This window comes from Miscanthus floridulus, chromosome 10 (assembly GCF_019320115.1).
Source record: "Miscanthus floridulus cultivar M001 chromosome 10, ASM1932011v1, whole genome shotgun sequence".
Taxonomy (NCBI): Eukaryota; Viridiplantae; Streptophyta; class Magnoliopsida; order Poales; family Poaceae; genus Miscanthus; species Miscanthus floridulus.
Genome location: NC_089589.1, coordinates 116,836,277 through 116,859,161, shown reverse-complemented (window position 1 = coordinate 116,859,161; position 22,885 = coordinate 116,836,277). Strand labels below are relative to the sequence as shown.

The 22,885-nt window shown below is 48.6% G+C and overlaps 1 protein-coding gene and 2 pseudogenes across 1 annotated transcript; all 3 read right to left on the bottom strand.

The window, feature by feature from the left end:
• LOC136487037 (disease resistance protein Pik-1-like) overlaps positions 1–7,066 on the bottom strand; it is a 41,552-nt pseudogene extending 34,486 nt beyond the window's left edge.
• LOC136487038 (disease resistance protein Pik-1-like) lies at positions 3,843–6,494 on the bottom strand. The gene is made up of 2 exons (XM_066484156.1): positions 5,648–6,494; positions 3,843–5,538 (listed from the first exon to the last, which is right to left on the bottom strand). The coding sequence occupies exons 1-2, from the start codon at positions 6,352–6,354 to the stop codon at positions 3,858–3,860; spliced, it is 2,388 nt and encodes a 795-aa protein (XP_066340253.1). The 5' UTR covers positions 6,355–6,494; the 3' UTR covers positions 3,843–3,857.
• Positions 7,067–9,519: 2,453 nt separating the features above from the next.
• Positions 9,520–18,018, bottom strand: LOC136485447 (disease resistance protein Pik-2-like; annotated as a pseudogene).
• Positions 18,019–22,885: the final 4,867 nt, after the last annotated feature.

Genomic DNA, 22,885 nt, shown 5'->3' with positions numbered 1-22,885 from the left:
TCTAATTTTAAGCGCCTCCTACTTTCTCCTATGATCCTATCAGGTTTCATGATTTCGCGATTGCGCTGTAGCTCCAAAGGTGCTCGACGATTTGCCAACAAGGGAATCTCTGCAGAGTTTGTGCTTCATTAAGCTCTTCCGGCTCACACAGGTACACAAATTCTCATCTCATTTACGTTGGATGAGTGTATGCATCTTTTCTTTTGTTACTCTTGCTGCTCGATTCACCATCCCATGCCTGAATTTTTATACATTGGATGAGCAACAGCAAATTTCTTCAAATATATTAGCTACACTTGGCCACCTCCCACGTCCCACCAGACAAAAAAAAAATAGCAGCCATGGACACTGGACGCCGTGGGGTCATGTTTGTGTTATTCTACTGAACTAAGCAGCACGCTCGCATAATCTATTTCTTCTCAGAACTAATCATTTCAGATTTTTTTGTGTCAACATAATCAGCAGTATTAAGCTTTATGCTATGTATATAAAATGCAATTAAATTTAAATAACTATCAGTACAGCAGTCTATATCAGCACAGCTGTCTAATTGCGTTTATATTTTGGGCATCAGCAAATCCAGGGCACCTCAGTCTATATCAGCAAATCCAGTTCTGCGATGCGCATGAGGTGACCATCGTTGATTTGATTTGATCATTGTGCAGTCCAGATAAAAATACTGCCCCTGGTACTACCAATTGGGCACTTAGTGATTCATTGTATTTACCTAGATAGGTAGCTTGATTGGTTTTGAACTGCTCACAGCCTGTGCAGCCAGTTCAGATAGAAGAATTTCTCCGGGGTTTCCCCCTTCGCTTCTTCCTTATGCCATTCCAAATCGCTCCAGTTAAGTTTCGGAAAAAATAAAAACCCTCCAATTAAAACCAAAGAGAAGCGGCATCTAACCACAAGGATCAGCGTTCTTCCCCATTCGTACAATAGTATATGATGAGTCAATGTTACAATACCAAGCAAACAAAAATCGAACAACCTTTTTTTTCTGTACAGACTAAAGAGCTACACCGGACATGTCTGCAAATCACCCCATTACATCATACCAACTAAGGGGATAAAAAAAAAATCTATGGACAGCTCTACTTACAAACAACCCATTTACAGCAGGTCAGCACGTTGTCACAATTATGTTAGTAGTAGTTAGTGTAGTAGTAGTTGTAGTAGTTAGAGTAGTAGTAGTTGATAATTAAGCTGCATGTGGTTCCTTGATATATATGTGGTTGTCGGCCATCGTGCCGTGGTTTTCTTTCAGGTTTGGAAACCTCACCGTTCAGGGGAGATGCTGCCGAATTTTTGAGTTGACGTTATTTTGCTTTATTTCTTTTTGCAGGAGCCGAGTCGGAGTACCCCGGTGTCCCCAGGTCTGCCCGCACCGCGTCGCCTCGCCACTGCACCGACCCGCCACGGCCCCGCTAGCCTGACTTCACCGCCACCTCAGGTATAACCACTCTTTATTTGTCCTGGTCATGTATCTCAACGTAACCCAGTTAGGTGTCTCCCGTTCGAACTCCGATACGGTTAGAAATATGCAGATCTTTGCATATCAATAATCGTATCTGTTTCGAATTGTCCACGTTTTTTGGACAGCCCGAGGATGCGCAGATGGTGTTAGTTTCCATGGTCTGCTCCGATCCGAGACAGAGTTTCGACAGTACCTTCCTGTTGTTCTCCGGATACACAATCTCCCTGTCGGGACGTGTATTTGGAGATGATGGTCGACAGGTGGGTGAGTGGCAATTGGGCGGATAACCACACCGTCCTCCGGGAACGACGTTTGCTGATGCCAGGTGTATCACACCACCAGGGCAACCTTAACATCCACGAATTCGGGGCTAGATGGGTACGTGACTTGGTGTAGCTTTATTTATTCTTTCAGACGTTTATTCCTACATGATTTATAATCGTCTTGTTGTTTTTCTCACAGTCGGCTGCACATCAAAACCAGCCATGCGGAGAGCTCAAGTCATGGGTTCTGGCCCACAAGGGCAAGGCGACAGACAACATCAACTGGAACCCGGACGACCCAGCCGAGTCGTTCACCAACGAGAGCATCCCCGAGCGCATCAGTCAGTACACCGAGGCGGCAAGGGGAGTCCATGGGGCAGACTGGGATCCGCACACCGCGGACATTGACGGCGACATCGTCATGAGGGTGGGAGGAGGCAAGAAGCATGGGCGGTACCTCATCGGCAACAGCACGCTCGACCCGCACACCACTCCCACTCTCTCACAGGTCCGGACAAGCAGCACGAGCGGTAGCGTGCCCATACGCCCAAGGCAGGACACTTCGACGCATCGTGTGGCAGCACTACAGGTTATTTCTGTTTTATTCGTCGTTCATTGGTTTTACATTCCTCGAAATTGCTTGTAACAATGCGGTGAAAAATTATAGGCTCAGGTGCATGCGCTCGAGGAGCATAAGGCTAGGGTGGAGGAAGAGCGACAGAGGGAGCGGGAGGCCGAGCGACAGAGGTGGGAGGCCGAGCGGGCGAGGTTTGACGCCTTGGCTCAGTACGTGGCAAGTCTTGGCGTCACGATGGGTCGTCCAGCGCCACTAGAGCTGTTCACTCCTCCACCGCCTTACCCATACCCACCTTACTCATACGTGAGTTCAACTTCTCTAACAAAAGCTCTTTACTGTGCATGTCGGCCATCGTGCCGTTGATATGTGATAGGAGGCCTTCGTGCCGTTTATATATATGTATGCCGGCCATCATGCCGTTGATATGTGGTGGGCGGCCATCGTGCCGTTGGTTTTCTTGCAGGTTTTGGAAACCTCACCGTGCAGGGGAGGTGCTGCCGAAATTTTGATGTGTCTAGGCTTAGATTATAATTTTATACCTAGTTCTGTAAATTTTGACTTGTCTACGCTTAGATTACAATTATATGCCTTAGTATTACTATAATTACTAATTTTTCTTCTCATTTGTGCAGAATCAATCGGCGGGTTCGAATGATGTGCCTGAGCAGCCGTCGTCGGGAGGGTCGTGGCACCAACCGTATCCACAACTTCCGCCGCATCAGCAGCCGCCGGGAGGGTCGGGGTACCAGCCGTATCCACACCGTCCGCCGCAGCAGCAGCCGCCGTCGGGAGGGTGGGAGCCTTGGGAGTGAGCCTGTTGTTCTTCATCATGTATTAGCACTTTGTGACATGAACTTAGCACTTTGAGATGGACATGTGTTGTTGGATTTGAGATGTTTAGATGGATTATAATGTGAGACATGTGATGTGGATGACATATTTGTGATATATGTGATGTGGATGATGTGTTATATTTGTGAAATATGTGTCGTTGAAGCTGGAAATATAAACAAAATAAGAAAAAGCTCTCTGGACTCTTTGCCGAGAGCTAGGCTCTCGGCAAATATGCCTCTTTGCCGAGAGCCTAGCTCTCGGTAAATCTTCCTGTTTGCCGAGAGCTTGGTGGTCGACTCTCGGCAAACCTATTTTTTTTTTTTTTTGAAAACCACCTCGGCCGCACATCTTTTTTTTTTTTGCAATTCTTTGCCGACAGTCGCTCTCGGCAAAGAAGTTCTTTGCCGACGGTCGCTCTCGGCAAAGAAGTTCTTTGCCGACGGTCGCTCTCGGCAAAGAAGCCCCTCACACCGTTACCTACCACCTGTCCGTTACTATTGCGCGCCTGTTTGCCGAGAGCTATTGTTGCCGAGAGCCTTTACATTACTCTCGGTAAAGGTTTTGCCGAAAGGGGCTCTCGGTAAAGAAACCTTTGCCGGTAGATGTTTTGCCGACGGCTCTTTGCCGAGAGCTGCTCTCGGCAAATAGTTTGCCGAGCGTCAGATCGTCTTTGCCGAGAGCATCGGGCTCTCGGCAAAGTTACTGTTTACGGTAGTGCCCATGGTGGAACACTTGCGAATCTTCCTGCTGTCACCTTGAACTTCTTAAGCCACCTAGGCGCACGAGACTTTTCAAGGGAGCCCAGGAACTCCATGGAGCAGCCGAGTCCACAGTGAATGGTCAGGGACTCGAGGTTTTCCCAATTTTTGATGGATGACAGTAACGCTTCACAGTAGTCTCTGTCAGTGGACTGGTGAAAGGACCATGTAACTGCAAGCACCTCCAGGTTGTGTAGATCACCGAGAGCCCTGAGGAAGCTAGCAGGGTATTCGGTCAAATCAACAGTGGCTAGTGTCTCTAGCTTGTAGAGATGCCGTACATCGTTCGGCACCCTTGCGGCTGTTTCGACGAGAAGATACCTCAATACATGTCGTAGGCCCTTAATTTGCTTTGGCAGCTGGCTTATCCGTGTGCCCCTTAGGTCTAGGTGCCACAAAAAAATTAGCTCGAACACTTCAAGCGGGAGCTCTGTTATCTGCGTGTAACTTACGTCCAATGTCCCCAGAATCCGCAGCTCCTTAATCTCGTGTGGGAGCTTGCTGACTCGAGTATTCCTGACGCTTAGATATCTCAAAAAAATCATTTTGCTTCTGCATACCTGCACTAGGTCCTCATCTTTGAGATTCTCCCAACCTTCAAGATCCAGAAGCACCAAATTAACAAACTTGTTCAGAGGGATTCTGCAGACTGTCCCAGACACAGATAGCGAACGAGTCTGGGACAAATCCATGGTTTCAAGCATCGACGGGAACAGGGGATCTGGATGGTACAGGGCTAACCTCCGTGGCATCCTGCTGCTAGTTTGGTTGCCACACTCTGTTGTTGTTGCTGCTGCTGATTCTGCCAGTAAGTTGAGCGTAGTGGTGGTGAAAACGAAACCCATCTCTGCAGATTTGGAGGCCAGGAATTGGTGCATAAAATGATTGATTTGCCACTGGCAGGCCTCGGCTTCATCTTGCTTGTGTTTGCAGTTTGATGCTACACAGGTGATGACATTACTATCCACTAGCTCGGAGAACAACCTCTCTGCTTCTAACTTAATAACATGACTAAAATATATGTCGAAGTAGTAAAGACCATAATTATAACCAGTAAGGATAAAGAAGCCTTCATCTATCCATTTCCAGATGAGACGATCCTTTTCAAACTTGTACCCATAAGGAAACATGCTCATGTAAATTAATAGTAACCTCAAGTAATCATTAGGGAAGTCATTAAAAGCGGAGGATAGTGCTTGTTCTGTCAGCCGGGGGACTCGTTCCTTGCAATAAATTGCAAATCTTTGATGCTCCTCGTCCTCATCCTCTCGTTGGTGCAGCTGCTGCAGTCGTTGGTCCTTCAGCCAGTCTGCCATACCAATTATAAACAACGGTATACCTTCACATCTCCTCAATACTTCATCACAATGTAGCTTCATATTGTTTGGCAGGCAACCATCTACTGAACCAACGGCTTTTGCTATAAGCAGCCTTTCTGAATCCATTTCGCTTAGAGGCTTCATCTCATGCACATCAAGGCCATCATAGGAATCGGAGCAACATGCCCATGCTGTACTTGTACTGCGTGTTGTAATCAATATTCGGCTACCATGATTATTATTAGGAAATGCAACCTTGATTTCTTCCCAGTCTGATGCTTCCCATATATCATCGATAATGACGAAGTACCTGGCCAGCCAGCCGGGAGCATTGTGAGAAAGAGATTAGCAAATATGTATATTTTCAGATTAAAGATAATCATGCCAAAGCTAGTAATTAAGTTGGTTGTTATCGGTACCTTTTATCTCGCAAGCATTCTGAAATGAGGCGGACTAGGACCTCCATTGTCTTGGCTTGTGACGGGTCAGATGACAATGCTGTTGCTGCTGGTTCTGAGACTTGGGAGAGGATATCTTGAACAAGACGAATGTTTCTATCAGTTCCCCGTGGCACTTGTGCCATAACGTTGCATTGGAAATTGTAGCGCCCTCCACCAGTTTCATGATGCTCCCTGAGTCGGTTGCGGAGCTCCACGGCAAGGGTTGTCTTGCCTATCCCCACTGGTCCAATGATACACAGGACTCTCAGGTTCATGTCCATCTTCCCCTGGTGTGCGAACCACCCCAAAATCTTCTTTGCCGGGCGATCAATGCCGACAAGAGGGAGGAGGGCATCCGCCTCGGCCAGTTGGGGTGTAATAAGCCCAAGGTCAGAGCTAGGGAGGAGAAGATGCCTATACCTGGGGCTGCAGGGATGTTCGATGATATAGTAAAGCATCAGTACCGTAAAGATAAGATACCAATATGAGAATGACTTCCTACGATGGAAGCACTGTGAAGCTCTTCGCAGCAGCGTGTGGCGAGAGGGATCAACGACTTCACCGAGGACGCGGTCGGCTAAATGGGGAACAGTTTCACCCAGCCATTTCTTCGTCTCGGCATCGTCAAAGTGCTGCGGACTCAATGTCGTCAAGAGTGCCGCAATGATGCTCAGCTCCGTCTCCATCAATACCAAGCAGCGCCGTCCACGGTCACCAGTGACGACGCGATGAGGGCCCGCAGGCCCCAGCAGCTGAGAGATCCTGGCACGAAGCGGCTGCAGCTTGCTTAATAACTCCTTGATCTAGCTGCTGCTCCGGATTAGGAGCGGCAGGCACTATCTCGACCTCCTTGCCCTCCTCCCCCTCGGAGGCCTTAGGCGCCATGCATGCACCCTGCGAGCTGAGCAGTTAAATGAACTATTAAGGATCGATCCAATATCAGGCGGCAGAATGAATGTCGATCAAGGGTTTCAATATGTACTTATAATTTCCCACTTACTTGATCCGTGATGGCCGATTGACGGACGATTTTGGCTTGCAGGCTCCGGGAGTGGCAGGCACGATCTCTACCTCCTGCTGCTGCTCCCCCTTGGGACCGGGAGTGGCAAGGCACGATCTCTACCTCCTTGCCCTGCTCCTCCTCGGAAGCTGCAGTTGTCATGCCTGTTCCACGCCCCCTACCAGAATAACCTTTATTCGGTATGTGCGTGCATTCAACACGCCAGGATTAATCCTCCAAAATACATGCAGTCACATAGTGCGGGTATTCACTTGTAATCAAACTTACCAGATCTGGCCGGTCTCCCCGATTGATAGCGGCAAAGAAGACCCCCAAGCCGCCGACGTCGTTAGTACTACGCTGCTGCTGCCGGCTGCTCCTTCGACACCAGGTGGCCGGCGGCGGGAAGGCTGTTACTTGCGCAAATTAGCCCTGAATAACGTTTTGGCAAGGAATTAATCCCAATTTCCTTGCCCCCCTACTGCTACCCTTTTGCTGCAGAAACAGCTAGAGCTGCTACTCGGCGAATGTTGAGGGAACGGGGCAAGGCTAGAAGAACCAGCCATGTTACCCTGTCTAAATAAATTACTCCCTCAGTCCTTTTTTAATTATCGTTTTCCCTTCCCGACAAGCCAAACGTATTCAATTTTAACTAATTGTATAAGAAAAATACTAATATTTATAGTACATAATTAGTAGCATTAGATAGATTGTTGAATCTGTTTTCATAATTAAATTACTGGGAGACACACACAAATGTTGCTCATATTCTTACAAACCTAGTTAAACTTAAGAAAATTTGACCTGCACTAAACGAGATCGTATCCTGTGTTCGCGTGAGTTGTGTGCGTTCTTCCTGGTCGTGATCTTGCCGGCAACAACGTCTGCGTTCTCTCTGGCGAGTTCCAACATAATTTAGATACAAATTAAATGGGCTACTTTATATTACCTTTCATGATGGAAAATATGAGTAATTTAAAAAGAAATATAGAGGTATTTCACATTATGTTTCATAATGCTAAGGTAGGAAATCTATATATATTTAGAGGTTATTTTAAATTATATTTCATAATGGCAAAAAATGGGTAAGCTCGACCTAAATTTATGGGGTTACTTTATTTATTTTTTATAATCATAGATGTGAGTAGTTTTTTTAGAAAATAGATTGAATTCAATGGCAGTTATGGGTGATGATGAATAGAATCAGAACTTGTTTCATCATAATTAACACAAAGTATCTGTGGGAGACCTTCAATTAGTAATAACTAGATGACACCCACACGTTGGTGCATGTGGAAATTGTGTTGCGTTGTATATTCTATTGGGCTAGGCATCGAGATATCCAGTAAAATATTTTATGAGAATCACATTATTAGCATGTGTTTGGTTTTGGGATGACATGGGTTGGGTTGGACCTGCCCCTGTTTTCTGGATTGGGTTGGACCCATTTCAGTGTTTGGTTGATAAGGTTGGGTCGGTTCCAATTCTTTGTTTGGTTTCAAGAATCTGCAGTACTGGGTCGGGAGACTGGGCCCTGTCTGGCTGCCTAATGTCCTCTTCTTCTTCCTTCCACTTGCCAAGCCCCTCCCCGCCGTACCTCACGCACCACCACCCAGCCCCGCCCCGCGCCGTCGCCCTCCTGCGGCTTCCTGGCCACGGCCGCACGCTGCTCCTGCCTGGCCCGACCGCCCCCGCCGCAGCTCCACGGCTCGCTCCGCCCCCGCTGCTCCTCCACGCATGCGCGTCCTCCTCCGCACAAGCGCGGCCGCCGGTGCTCCTCCTGTGCGCAGGCGCAGTTGTCGGCGCTTCGCGGCCGCGATGCGCGCTGCTCCTTCCTCCATCTCGCCGCTTGCATGTGCTCGAGCACCCTACTCCTTCCTCCCCATGCACCCGCTCATCTGGGTCAGACCCCGTCCGCTCGATTCTTAGGAATCGGCTCGACCTGCATCCAAGGGGTGTATTCCCTCTCAGGTTCGTGATGGTTTGTAGGGGCAGCTAGTGATGGTTTGTAGGGGTGGCTTGGCCAGCCGCTCCTACGAAACCGTTACTATAAATCATAGATTTGCAGGGCCAGTTCCCATACCACCCCTACAAATCTAATTTATAGAGGCGCCTGGTATTCCCTACAAATTGTTTTGTAGAGACGGCTTTGTAAAACAATATGTTGGACCTATAATTTTTTAGGGGCGGCTGAAGATTGAGCCGCTCCTATAAATCAAATAGTAGGGACGAATGGTGAGTAAGCCGTCCCTACACATCACTAACCGCCTCTACTGTTCTATTTATTGGGGCGGCGGGTCCCGTTGGTCCGTAGCACGCCTACTATAGTAGCGGTTGGTGATTGAGCCACCCCTATAAAAAAACATGACATTGCTACAAATCCTTTGTGTAGTAGTGGCTACTCATGCACCTCCCTGGAATGTTCCTCTTTCTCCAGTGAAGCTTCTTTGATCCAGAGCCGAAGAATACCCCGCGACAGAGAGGAGGAGGAGGAGGCAGTCGTAGTCACGCGCTTGTTGGGTTCCGTAGAGCCAGGAAGGATTGGGGCTAATCTAGGTATGGACTTTTCATTTTATAGAGGGAAGACTGGGTTGCCTCTATCAAACCGAACATGTAGGTGAAGCAGTGAATGGAGTGCTTTGAGGAAGTGGCGCAGCCGCGCAGGAGGTGAAGTGCAACAGACACATAATGGCCCCTAGCTGTAAGTTTCCACGCCCATAGGGATGCTTCCGTATTGAGTTTCAGTTGCACTTTAATACTAGATGGGAAGGAGATTGCTGACGTTGCTTCACGAAATTGCAAGAAAATTTGCTAGTGGGGCTCTCCTATTCAGGTATAGTAGATATTAAAATTGTGATTGTATTACTCTAGGAGAAGTAACGTTGATAATAATTGGTAATAGTTCCACAAATTATACAAGAAATGATAATGCACGATCATGGAGTAATGTAATATAAGTTTACAACGTAAGAAAGCGATGACAGACTCGTTGTAACTATGCCAATTATGACCAGATAATCTACTTCTGTTCTGTTCATTCATTGTACTCATCGAGAACCACGCTGAGAGCATTACCCTTCCCATGAATAATGCATGCTAATTCCTTGACTTGTTGCGCCTTTTCCTTGGCATCTTTAGGCGCCTGACTGCTGACAGTCAGGACTACCTGTTGGATACTTGAAAGATTTTCCAGGCCATAGACACCCTCTACCATTCTGAACCTCAGCTCAATCCTCTGAAGCACCGGCATTGCCCCTTCCAGGAAGCTCACAGGGGGCAGCACAGGTGCGGCAAAGAATAGCAATTTAAGCTTTCGGAATCCTTCAGCTGGCACAAAGATCTTGCCACCTGACTTGATTGTGTTATCATAAAGGGTCTTCAGAGCATTGTTCCTGGTTGGGTCGAGTGAGAAAATGAGAGAGAACAGCTCGGGTAGCTCAGCAAGAACCAGCAGAGCATCAGTTGTGAGTGAAGTTAACGACAAGGTTAGCTTCTCAAGGTTGTGCAGACTGACAATCCACTTGGGCACTTGAGACAACTTGCCAGAGAGCCCGAGGGTGTGCAGGTGCTCTGGTGGGGCTTGTGAATCATTCAGTGAGGTGTCAAGAAATCCGGTGAAATCATCATCAATTGCAAGATACTTGAGGGAGCAACTGCTCAGATGCTCAATGGCAGACAGCAGTAACTCGTAGTTGCCTGGGGTACAACTAACTTTGTAGATGGTGAATTTCCTCAGGTTGGTAAGTTTCTGCAAGTCTCTAAGCACTTCAGTAGCTAAATCGGTACAGATGTCAACCCCAGAGAGTGTATGTAAAGCCGTCATTTTTGTGATCCCTTCAGTTAATTTCAATGCATGCCGCTTATTCTTGTTGCCAGCAAGTAGGTGCGCCATTCTCTGAAGCTTATCAACAGACTGGCAATTTTGTGATGCTCGTCTCCCTTATGTCAAGCACTTCCAGAGATTCCACCCGGCCAATTTTGGGTGGGATCTCCTTTACGTCTGTCCGTCGCAGGCTCAGGTACTTCAACTGGTGCATTTTACATATTTTCTTAAGTTGCTTGTAGGACAAATCCTTGCAGCCTTCAAGATCTAGCACCTGGAGTATCTGAAACTTGTGCAAAGTAGAATGAAGCGCTCTCAAACTCCCTAGTGCCGTTAAGGATCTGACGTGGGACAGTCTCATCCTCCCTACCTTTTCATTCTCTTTCCCATCACTCCTCTGAACGGACAGACGACGCACCTTGTAGCTCGGAAATGGCGTTTGCCAGTGACCACCAAACACAGTGATGAAATTCTCGTCGCTTGACTTGGCAACAATGTACTCCAGAACCATGTCATGAATATGACAGCTCTTCACCTTGCCGTTGCTGCTGTTGTTGACCGGACGGACCAAGTTCCTGTCAATGAGTTCACTGAAACAGTGCTCAGCAACTTCCTCGTCGGTCTTCCCGTCCTTCTTGACAACGAACCGTTCGGCTATCCATCTTCTGAGGAGGCACTTTCTACTGATCAAGCAACCCTTGGGAAACATGCTCAAGTACAGCAAGCACGTTTTCAGATCAGCTGGCAAATCTTTGTAGCATTGGTCAAGTATCCGTGTCACTCCTTCCGTAGTGAGATTGTTCCCCAGAACTGCATGAACTGCACTTAGTTCTTTGTCAACCTTTTCCAACAGGCTGTCCAGGTTTGACTCTTGGTTTGCCTTCAGTTTACTAGCCATAAGACCTGCTACTACGATGATGGCTAATGGCAGACCTCTGCACGCACTACCGGAGACTGTGTAGTTACCGAGTGCCCCGACAATTACCGAGTGTCAAAAGTCGGGGCACTCGGAAAACAGTACTTACCGAGTGCCAGCACTCGGAAAACATAAACACCCGGTAGTCGACCGTTTTACCGAGTCAACACACTCGGTAACTTCAGACACTCGGTAAAACTACAAGTTTACCGAAGGGGCGCACTCGGTAAAAACAGCCACTCGGTATTGAGGTGCCACGTCACCTAGGATAGCAACCGTGCGCCAAACGGCGTCACGGCATGACATGTTTACCGAGTGTTATGAGCATACACTCGGCAAACATCACGGTAACAACAGCTCCGCCCATCAAGCGCTCATAGCAAATAAAAAAGACCGAAAATGTTTACCGAGTGTCACACTCGGTAGAAGTATTTGCACTCGGTAATAATAAAGTTTTACCGAGTGTAAGTGCACAACACTCGGTAAACACTATCTTTTACCGAGTGTATTGGTGCAACACTCGGTAAAATTCAACCAAATTTCTTGTTTTTCCCTTCATTCTTTTTCCTCTATCCACATATGATATTTAGTACTCCATTCCAAAATATGGTGTTTATTTCGATTTATTTACTATATTTCACAAAATTTTCATTCTTTATGAAAATTAGGTACATATCGTGTAAATTTAATTGTAATAATTAAAATCGAACTCGATAAATCACGAGATTGGAAGAATTAACATTGAAGCATACATCTATGTTATAGAAAAATTTTCATAACGTTTCGGAAGTATTTTTACATTCGTTGCTGCCGAACCGGTACATCTCCCAAAGAGACGCTAAACATTCACAATGACGAGTAGGATTTCTATTAAGAGTGAAATTCAACATTATGATTTGAACTTGGAATTTTTTAGATAGTAAATAGATGACATGAAATAGTTCATGTGAAAGTTTGGTGAATTTTAGGATTAAATTGGCATTTTTTCTTTTTTGTTTTGCATGAAATAATGGATACTTTTACTGAGTGTGACCTCAAACACTCGGTAAAGGTTAGCCACGGCCCACTTGTCTGCCACAGTGGGCTGCCATGCTTCTGTTTACCGAGTGCCGTAGATCTGGGCACTCGGTAAACATGTACCAGGCCCACATGTCATTGGCTGCGGTGCTTCTGTTTACCGAGTGCCGTAGATCTGGGCACTCGGTAAACATGTACCAGGCCCACATGTCATTGGGCTGCGGTGCTTCTGTTTACCGAGTGCCGTAGATCTGGGCACTCGGTAAACATGTACCAGGCCCACATGTCATTGGGCTGCGGTGCTTGAGTTTACCGAGTGCCGTACATCTAGGCACTCGGTAAACAGAAGCATTCAACACTTAGCCATTTCTCCCTCAAATCGTGCACAGACACACACACACACCGCACACGCCCGCGCATCCCCGCCGCACCGCCGCCGTCCCCCACGCCGGCGCCTCCCCGCCGTCCCCCGCACTTGCGCCCGCGCCTCCCTGCGCCCGCGCCCACGCCCGCGCGCTCCACGCCGTCGCCGGCGCCTCCCCACCGCCGCGGCCGCCTCCTCCCCTCCACGCCGTCGCCAGCGCCTCCCCGCTGTCGCCGGCGCCTCCCCACCGCCGCGGCCGCCTCCTCCCCTCCACCACCGCCGCCACCGGGTGGTCCCCCACAGCCGCCGCCACCGGGGGAGGGCGGTCACCCGCCGCCACCGCGAGACTGCCACTGCCGCGGCCGCCTCCTCCCCTCCACCACCGCCGCCACCGGGCGGTCCTCCACCGCCGCCGCCACCGGTAAATGCCCTAAGCCACTGGAACTTCATGCATACACTCTTTCATGAGTTTGGTTGTGACAATACATGAAGTTTCATGTAGCATCATTGTTTGTTCAGCTCAAATATTAAAATGAGTTGATGACTTTCATGTTTAGAGTTGATGACTTTAGTTGTGAAAGATGAGAAAATGACTAGACGTGAGTAAGGATGAGCGTTCTCTATATTGTTAGCCCTATGTTTCTATAAAGATTTAGATTCTTGTGGTATGGCTCATGGATTGTATATGGATGGTTGTGGTTTGGAAATTTTAGCAAGCACAATTTCTTTATGTTATATGTTATACTTATGTTTTAATTTTACAATATCACATCTAAGTCAAGATAAGAAAATAAAGTAGTCTCTCATACTGAAATTTCTAACAAAACAATGGCCATATATATTGTTGTTTTCCTTGATTCAAACTTTATGCCTTTTTGCTTTAATTAAAAAGAGTTTTATTTTGGTAGTGAGCTTGCTGAAATTATTGGTAAATGACGAATGTGAGAACAACGTATAGTTAGGATTGCAGTATTTTAGTCATCCTCATGTTGCTGCATATGTATATGTGTTGTGATAATAATTTTCATAAGCATACATGTTTATATATTGGTTGCCTTTCTGTCCAAAATATATGGAAATTATCCAATCTTTTGTTAATTTTTTTCCACATGATCCAGTCCAAGTTTCTCATGCTATCAACAAGTATGTACCTATCTCATCAACATGTATTCCACTTGCTAAATATATCACTCTTGTTGTCCAAAATCTTTGAACAATCTATTCATTAGTAACTAGGGCTTGTCATCGGTGATTTGTTTGTGGTAGTGTCATGCCATGTGACCTATAGTGCTGCGACAGAACCTAGCGCCCCTTTGTGTGCTAGCCACATGGTTGTGCTGCTAGGCGCGCGCTGGTGCTCGGGTATATGGTTGAGACACGCTACAAAACCTGCTGATGCTCTACCTCAATCTTCGATAAATCTTGCTAGTGATGTTTGTGGCTACAAAAAAATTGGTTCCATGTATTCCTCCATCTACAAGTGACATAGCGGCCTTTCAACCTTAGGTAAAATCTCATCATCCAATCTAGCAAACATCTTCTATGTGAATCGACCAAGAACATGAATGTCTCTTTATCATCTCATATGGTTTTTCTCTAGCACTACTACTCTATTGCTCTAAACTGCAATATCGTCTATATGTTAGGATGGATGACCGTCAGTGGATGTACACGGGCTATCAGAAGAGGGGTCAATACACAAATGAATGGATTGAGAAGGCCAATGATTTCATGACGAAGGCATTTGCAAACGGACGGCGACATGCCTGGTGTCCCTGTAGGAAGTGTAAGAACAAGGCAATGAAAACATATGAGGAGATGACTACAACCCGGAGGACCCGCCCGAGGCATACAGCAACCCGAGCGTGCACAGGCGCCTCAGCGAGTACACGGCGATGGCGAGAGAGATCCATGGGTCAGAATTTGATCCGAGCACCGCTGACCTCGAGGGTGACATCATCATGAGGTTGGGACCAGGTAAGCCACACGGGCGGTACTATATGGGCAACAGCACCATAGACACGGCCAACACTTAAACACTCGCCCAGATTAGAGCCCGGAGCACGAGTTTGAGTCCGGCCATACGCCCACGCTCACAGCCCCAGGTGGTAGCACTCCAGGTTAGTTCTGTTGCATTCGTTGTCCATTCATTTTCTACTCGTTCTTTATTTGCATTCTAACTATGTGATAAATAATTGTAGGCCCAGATTGAAGCCCTGCAGGAGTCACAGCAGGCCTCACAGAGCCAACTTCAGGCCCTCGAGCTGTCGCACCAGGCCGAGTTGGCACAGGAGAGGGCGCGAGTGCAGGCCCAGCTTGAGGACTTCCAGCAGGCGCACAAGGACTGGTACGAGTACATGGCTCGTTTTTCTCAGAGCATGGGCCAGCCTCCACCGCCTCCGCCGCCGCCGATGATACCGTTGGTGCCTCCACCTCCGCGCGACGGCACTCCTGTGAGTCACTTAGATGCACTCTTCACTTTCGTGTCATATAGAGCTACCTTCGACTTATACCTTAGTTTGACCTACCATAGCTTAGACCTTAGAATTTGCTTTGATCCAGATAACTCACATGTGCAATCTCATTCTAGGGACCTTCTACAGCTGGATCAAACAACGATATGCAGGGTGATCAAGACCTGGACTTGACTCCGTTTCTCCGCAGGCCTCCGACCATATGACAGGCCATCCGACCTTGTTTGATAAGTTTGTATGTTGAACTGTGGACTTGGTTGAACTTTGTGGACTTTGGACATATGTTGATGGTGTTTGTGGACTTTGCATGGTGCTTGTCGACATATGTTGGTTATTGTGAGTGGATGTGGCATTTGTGGACATATATGTGATATATATTGCCTATCTGTCATGTTATTATAATTTCCTGTGATTTTGTTGCTTATTGTGACTGGATATGCACTGAAACAAACAAAAAAAAATTCTATGGACATATTTTACTGAGTGTAGCACTCGGTAAAACAGAGATTCTGTCAGTTTTACCGAGTGTAGCACTCGGTAAAACAGCGAACAGAACCAAATTGGTTCTGATTCTGTGAATTTTGCCGAGTGTGCCATTTTTTACCGAGTGCCGCGTCCCCACTCGGAAATATTTGACTACTTTTTACCGAGTGGGAACACTCGGTAAACAGTATTCCTGAAGTTTATTTGCGAAATTGTTTTAATCACGAAAATGGTTATTCTTTTACCGAGTGTTAGGAGCTACACTCGGTAAACATTATTCAAAAAATTTATTTGCGGAATTGTTTTAATCACGAAATGCTAATTTATTTACCGAGTGCTGCTAGTGACACTCGGTAAACGTCGCCGTTAACGGTCAGTTTGGAGGCTGACGACCGTCAAGTCATAATTGTTTACCGAGTGTCATTGTAGCACTCGGTAACGCTCTGCTCCGAGTGCGCCGATATTAGACACTCGGTAAAATAACTTCACCGAGTCGTTGTTTGCCGAGTCTACTTTACCGAGTGTGGCACTCGGTAAAGAGTTTGCCGAGTGTGTAGCACTATTTGCCGAGTGTTACTCACACTCGGTAAATACACAGTATCCCGTAGTGACGCTTTCATGATCATCGGACTATTAATGGGTCTTGTAATACAAAGATCATCAATAACAGCACCAGAGATTGTTTCAAGAAACAGGTTGTAGGAACTTTCTTCAAGGAGTGGCTTGTGCTCGTAGGAACGGCCATTTCTTCGGCGACAGGCTTCGGACACAGATTTGAACCTTGTTCTCACCACTATGGTACTGCCTTTCTCATTTTTGGGCAAAGAATCCCTAAACTTTTCCCATGCTGATACAGACCAAACGTCATCTATCAAGATGAGATACCTATTTCAAGCATTATACAAAATAAGCATTGATCCTACAAAGTAATTATTCTCGAAAGCACACTACAACAGTAACATCAAAGAACGATTATAATAGAAAAATTATATATATAATATAAATAGGATTACAATATCGTGCTTATATTATATATATATATGTGAAGAAAGGTGAAACATGAATGAGGAGCATTAAAATGGTACAGTACCTCCTCTTCTTTAGTAGATTGTCCAGTTTACTTTTAAGATCCTCTTCTCCCAATTTGTCAGTTTCCTCGATCTCTGCCATTGATGCACCGGACTGCTGCTCTTGGAATGTCTTTATAAGCCTTCCCAAAACTGTTCGGAGATTGAACTTCTGGGAGGCAAGCACGGATGCTCTGCAACCGAAATCGTCTCCGAACTTGCGGTAAAGCGCCATGGCAAGAGTGGTCTTGCCTAGGCCACCAGACCCAAAAATGGCAAGGAATCTGAGCTGATTACCGGTGCTTTGCTGGCTCCCATTGGAGAACCATGGCTCTAGCTCCTTCATGGCATCCTCCAAGCCCACCGGCTCCTTGGTGCCGAAGAGCTGGGGAGGAGGCACTAGACGGTCTTGGGGATCATTGGCTCCCGTGGTTTCGACGTTTCCCGTGTTCTCCACGCCGTACCTGGTGCGCCGCTCGCTGACGTGCTGCGCCCGGGCCTTGAGGTTGCCGATCTCCGTGGCGATGCAGTGGCGCGCGTACAGCGTGGTGAGCAGATACCACTTCTTCCGGAGATACACCAGCGCTCCGCTCCCACGGGGCTCGCTGCTGAGGCGGTGGTCGACGTGGTCCACACAGTCCTCGATGTCGTAGGACACCTCCCGGACCTGCTTCATCCAGTCCAGGCGCTGCTCGTCATGGTCGCCCACCCGCTTAATCTTGTTGAGGAAGGCCTGCATGCTGGCCAGCTCGTCGGTGATGTACTGGATGTCATCACGGACGCCACGGATCAGGGTGTACTCCTGCGCGAGGAGGCTCCCGAGCTTGTTCACCAGCGATTTCACGGCGTACGTTGTTTGAGGCGCCGACGACGAGATCCATCGTCGCGCTACTCTAGCGCTGCCTCCTTACCAGTGGAGACAAGATGCTTTTGATGTAGTTCTGTGGTTGTACTAAGCTTTTTGCTCACTAGAATGGTAATGGCGAGTATCGGACAAAAGGACACCCTCACCTTGATTAAGCAGAAAACTGATTAAGGACCTCTACAGTGTGGAAGTCATAATGGTGGGCATCGTTTGTTAGATCCAGCATAAAAAAATGAAAACAAGACATACAATTGTTGGTGCTGCTGAGGTGAGCCCTATGAAACAAGCAGGTTGCAGCAAACAAAATACTTTTTTTGACTTGTTCGCTTCAACTTAAAGGAGCAGCCACTACGGTTTTATACTACTATCAAATACTATAGTTAAAACTGAAAAAGCCACCGTCGCAGCGGTTTAATGCTGACATCGCTTGTTAGAATTAGACCCAGCACACAAAAAAAATGTAAACAAGACATACTGTATTACCTAGACACTGGCGACCATAACGTAGACATACCGTTTACATTTTATGTGCTACAAAAAAACAGTATGTCTTGTTTACCTACTACAGAAAATCTTTTGCATAGCGTTTTCATTTGGGGGCTCCGAGGCGGTCGGCCTGGTTGCCCGCCTCGGTTATTCGAGGCAGAGCAGCCAGGCCAGCAACCGCCTCGGTTAATCCTTAACTGAGGCGGGCACTGTAATATAACCGCCTCGGTTAATGCCTATTAACCGAGGCGGGCATTATAACACAACCGCCTCGGTTAATACATTAACCGAGGCGGTCACATTATAAGGCCCGCCTCGGTTAAATAGTGGCCCAGACAGCCCATCTAGGCCTGGTAAAGGGTATATACCGCGAGCAGCAAACCCTAACTTCCGACCCTTTCCGTCGTTAAGGCCGTAAAGCTCGGGGTGTGGGTGAACAAATTCTGATCACGCTGGTGAGCAAAGGCGCCGTAGCCGCTGGGGCGTAGGTTTCTCGCAGTCTGACCATTTTTACTCAGAGTTTGTTCCCGCAACCCTAGCTCCTAGGTCTCAACGTGAGAGAGGGTCCGGCATGGAGAATGTTTGCCAGGTGGATATACTCTTAGACGCGCACCGACTCTTTCCGTAGTTAAGGCTAAAAAGCCCGGGTGCGGAAAAAACTCTGATCACGCTGGTGAGCAAAGGCGCCGTAGCCGCTGGGGCGTAGGTTTCTCGTAGTCCGACTAGTTTTACTCAGCATTCGTTTTCACAAACCTCGCTTCTGGGTCTTAATGTGAGAAAGGGTCGGACGTAGAGAATGTCTACCGGATAGATATGCTCTTATTAGCCCCCGAGTGAGGCCCGACCCTTTGCCGTTGCTGGGGTCGGGTGTCACTAAAGATCAGGGAGTTTGATAGCGAAACTGATAAGAGAAAGTGTGTATTTATTAAGGGTAAAAGCGACGTAGCTGCTTGATGTTCCAGGCATGGACGAAGACTTCGCCGTCGATGGTCTTGAGCTTGTAGGCGCTCGGTTGGAGCACCTCCGCAACGACGTATGGTCCCTTCCACGGCGGAGAGAGCTTGTGGCGGTTCTTGTTTCTCTGGACGAGGTGGACCACCAGGTCCCCGACGTTGAAGGCCCGACCCCGCACTCAACGGCTGTGGTACCGGCACAACGCTTGCTGGTATTTGGCCGAGCGGAGGAGGGCGACGTCGCGCGCTTCATCTAGCTGGTCCATGGCATCTTCGAGGGACGCCTCGGCTTCCTATTTGTCGTACGCCCTGACCCTTGGCGCTCCATAGTCGAGGTCGGTCGAGAGGATAGCCTCTGAACCGTAGACCATGAAGAATGGTGTGTAGCCGGTGACCTGGCTAGGGGTCGTCCTTAGGCTCCAGAGCACCGCGGGAAGCTTCGTGACCCATCGTTCAAAAAACTTGTTTAACCGGTTGAAGATCTTAGGCTTGAGGCCTTGTAGGGCCATATTGTTTGTGCGCTCGACCTGCCCATTCGTGCGGGGGTGCACCACAGCGGCCCAATCGACGTGGATGTGGTATTCATCGTAGAATCGGAGGAATTTCTTTCCAATGAACTACGTGTCGTTGTTCGTGATGATGGAGTTCGGGACCCCAAAACGATGGATGATGTCAAGGAAGAACAACACGGCTTGCTCGGACTTGATTGCGGAGATCGGTCGAGCCTGTATCCACTTTGTAAAGTTGTCTACGGTGACAAGCAAGTGCGTATAGCCCTCGGGTGCCCTTTTGAGAGGTCCGACCAGATCGAGCCCCTAGACCGCGAACGACCACATGATGGGGATCATTTGGAGTGCTTGGGCCAACAGGTGGGTCTGCCGAGCATAGATTTGGCACCCTTCATAGGTGCGCACAATATGTTCAGCGTCGGCTTCCGTGGTCGGCCAGTAGAAGCCTTGTCAGAATGCGTTTTCGACCAGGGTTCTAGGCGCGGCATGGTGACCACAGACCCCACCGTGGATGTCGCTCAGCAACTGCTTCCCCTGTTCGATTGGGATGCAATGCTGTAGGATCCTGGTGTGGCGTCGCTTGTAGAGTTTACCCTCAATAAGGACAAAGGACTTGGCGCGATGCGTGAGTCGCCGAGCCACCATCTTGTCCATCGGCAGCGCTTCGCAAAGAAGGTACTCGAGGTAAGGCATCCTCTAGTCGACCAGAGGGTCGGGCTCTGTCGCTGGATCCTCGTCAAGCTCCATGACCTCGGGGTCGAATGGAGCCGATGGCTGGTTAGCCCCCGAGCCCAGGGCAGGCAGTCCATCATCGGCTTGTTCTGGCTCCTCGTAGAGGATCGAGGGCTTATGCTGATCGCTGGCGAAGACGCCTGCTGGCACTGGCTCTCGGTCGGACGCCACTTTCGCCATTGCGTCGGCCGCCTCATTGAGATGCCTTGGGACGTGATTGAGCTCGAGACCATCGAACTTGTCCTCCGGCTGGCGGACTTCTCGGCAATACGCAGCCATCTTGGTGTTGTGGCAGCTTGATTTCTTCATGACTTGGTCGATGATCAGCTGGGAGTTGCCCCAGATGTCAAGCCGTTGGATACCCAACTCGATGGCGATGCGTAGGCCGTTGATGAGTGCCTCATACTCGGCCACATTGTTGGAGGATGGGAAATAGAGGTGAACCATGTACCTCATGCATACCCTGAGGGGTGAAACGAAGACCAGCCCCGTGCCGACGCCTTTCTTCATCAGCGATCTATCGAAGTACATCATCCAGTACTCCTGGTCGATGACTGCTGGTGGTATTTGGACCTTGGTCTACTCTGCAACCAAATCAGCCAGCACTTGGGACTTGATGGTCGTCCGGGAGGCATACAAAATGCCTTGACCCATCAGCTCGAGTGCCCACTTCGTGATTCTTCCCGTGGCCTCCTGGTTTTGGACGACCTCGCCGAGGGGGAAGGACGTCACAACCATCACCAGATGTGACATGAAGTAGTGGCACAGCTTCCTCTTGGCGATGAGGATGGCATACAGGAGCTTTTGGATTTGGGGGGTAGTGGGTCTTGGAATCAGACAGGACCTCGCTAATGAAGTACACGGGGCGCTGTTCTTTGAGGGCGTGCCCCTCTTCTTCTTGCTCCACCACCAGGGTGGCGCTGACCACTTGCGTGGTGCCGCAATGTAGAGCAGAAGCGATTCTCCGTCGGTTGGAGGAATCAGGATCGGGGCCTTCGTCAGAAGCCATTTGACCGCATCAAGTACCTCCTAGGCCTTGGGTGTCCATTCGAAACGGTCGGCCTTCTTCAGAAGCCGATAGAGGGGGAGTCCTCGTTCGCCAAGGCGCGAGATAAAGTGGCTGAGCGTGGCGAGGCACCCTATAACCCGCTGTACCCCTTTATGTTCTGAATTGGACCCATCCTTGTGATGGCCAAGATCTTCTCCGGGTTGGCTTCGATGCCATGCTCGGAGATGATGAAACCTAGCAGCATACCCCTTGGGACCCCAAAAATGTATTTCTCAGGTTTGAGCTTAATGTCGTTTGCTCGGAGTTTGGCGAAGGTCTGCTCTAGGTCGGCTACAACCTGGCCAGCCCATTTGGACTGGACCACGATGTCGTCCACGTAGGCCTCAACGGTTCGCCCGATGAGGTCCCCAAAACATTTGAGCATACAATACTGGTACGTAGCCCCAACGTTCTTTAGACCGAACGGCATTGTGACATAGCAGAACGATCCGAATGGGGTGATGAAAGATGTCGCGAGCTGGTCGGACTCTTTCATCGCAATTTGATGGTACCCAGAGTACGCATCAAGGAATCAAACTATTTCATACCCTGAGGTAGAGTCGACTACTTGGTCTATGCGTGGCAAAGGAAACGGATCCTTTGGACACGCTTTATTGAGACCCATGTAGTCAACACATATTCTCCATTTTCCACTCTTCTTTCGTACAAGAATGGGATTGGCTAACCACTCGGGGTGGTATACTTCCTTGATGAATCCGGCCACCAAAGGCTTTGCAATCTCCTCGCTGATGGCCCTGCGCTTCCCCTCATCGAAGCGACGCAGGCGCTGCTTCATCGGCTTAGAGTCTGGCCTGATCTTCAAGGCGTGCTCGGTGACTTCTCATTGAATGCCTAGCATATCTGAGGGTTTCCACGCAAAGATATCTCTGTTGGCGTGGAGGAAGTCGATGAGCGCGCTTTCCTATTCGGAGGAAGGCGTGGTGCCAATGCACAGCCGCTGGGGTCTATGCGGACCACCTTGGTGCCCTTTACAGGCTCAAAAGACTTCGGCAACCGCTTGGGGTCGGTTGCTTCTTCAATGACCTCCTTCCTGATTGCCGCAAGCTCCTTAGTGGCGACGATTGCCGCGGCGTGTTCGCAGCACTCGACCTCACACTCGTAGGTGTGCTAGAAGGAGGTGCCGATGGTGATGACCCTGCACAGTCCTGGCATCTTTAGCTTTAGATAGGTGTAGTTGGGGCCGGCCATGAACTTCGTGTAGCATGGACATCCTAGGATGGCGTGGTAGGTTCCATGGAACCCGACCACCTCGAAGGTGAGGGTCTCCATCCTATAATTGGATGAATCACCGAAGGTGATGGGAAGATCGATCTACCCAAGTGGCACGTCCTGCTTTCTAGGCATGATGCCCTAAAAAGGCACTCCAGTCGGTCGGATGCGTGATCAGTCGATGCCCATGGCATCAAGCGTTTCGGCGTACATGATGTTGAGGCCGCTGCCTCCATCCATCAGTACCTTG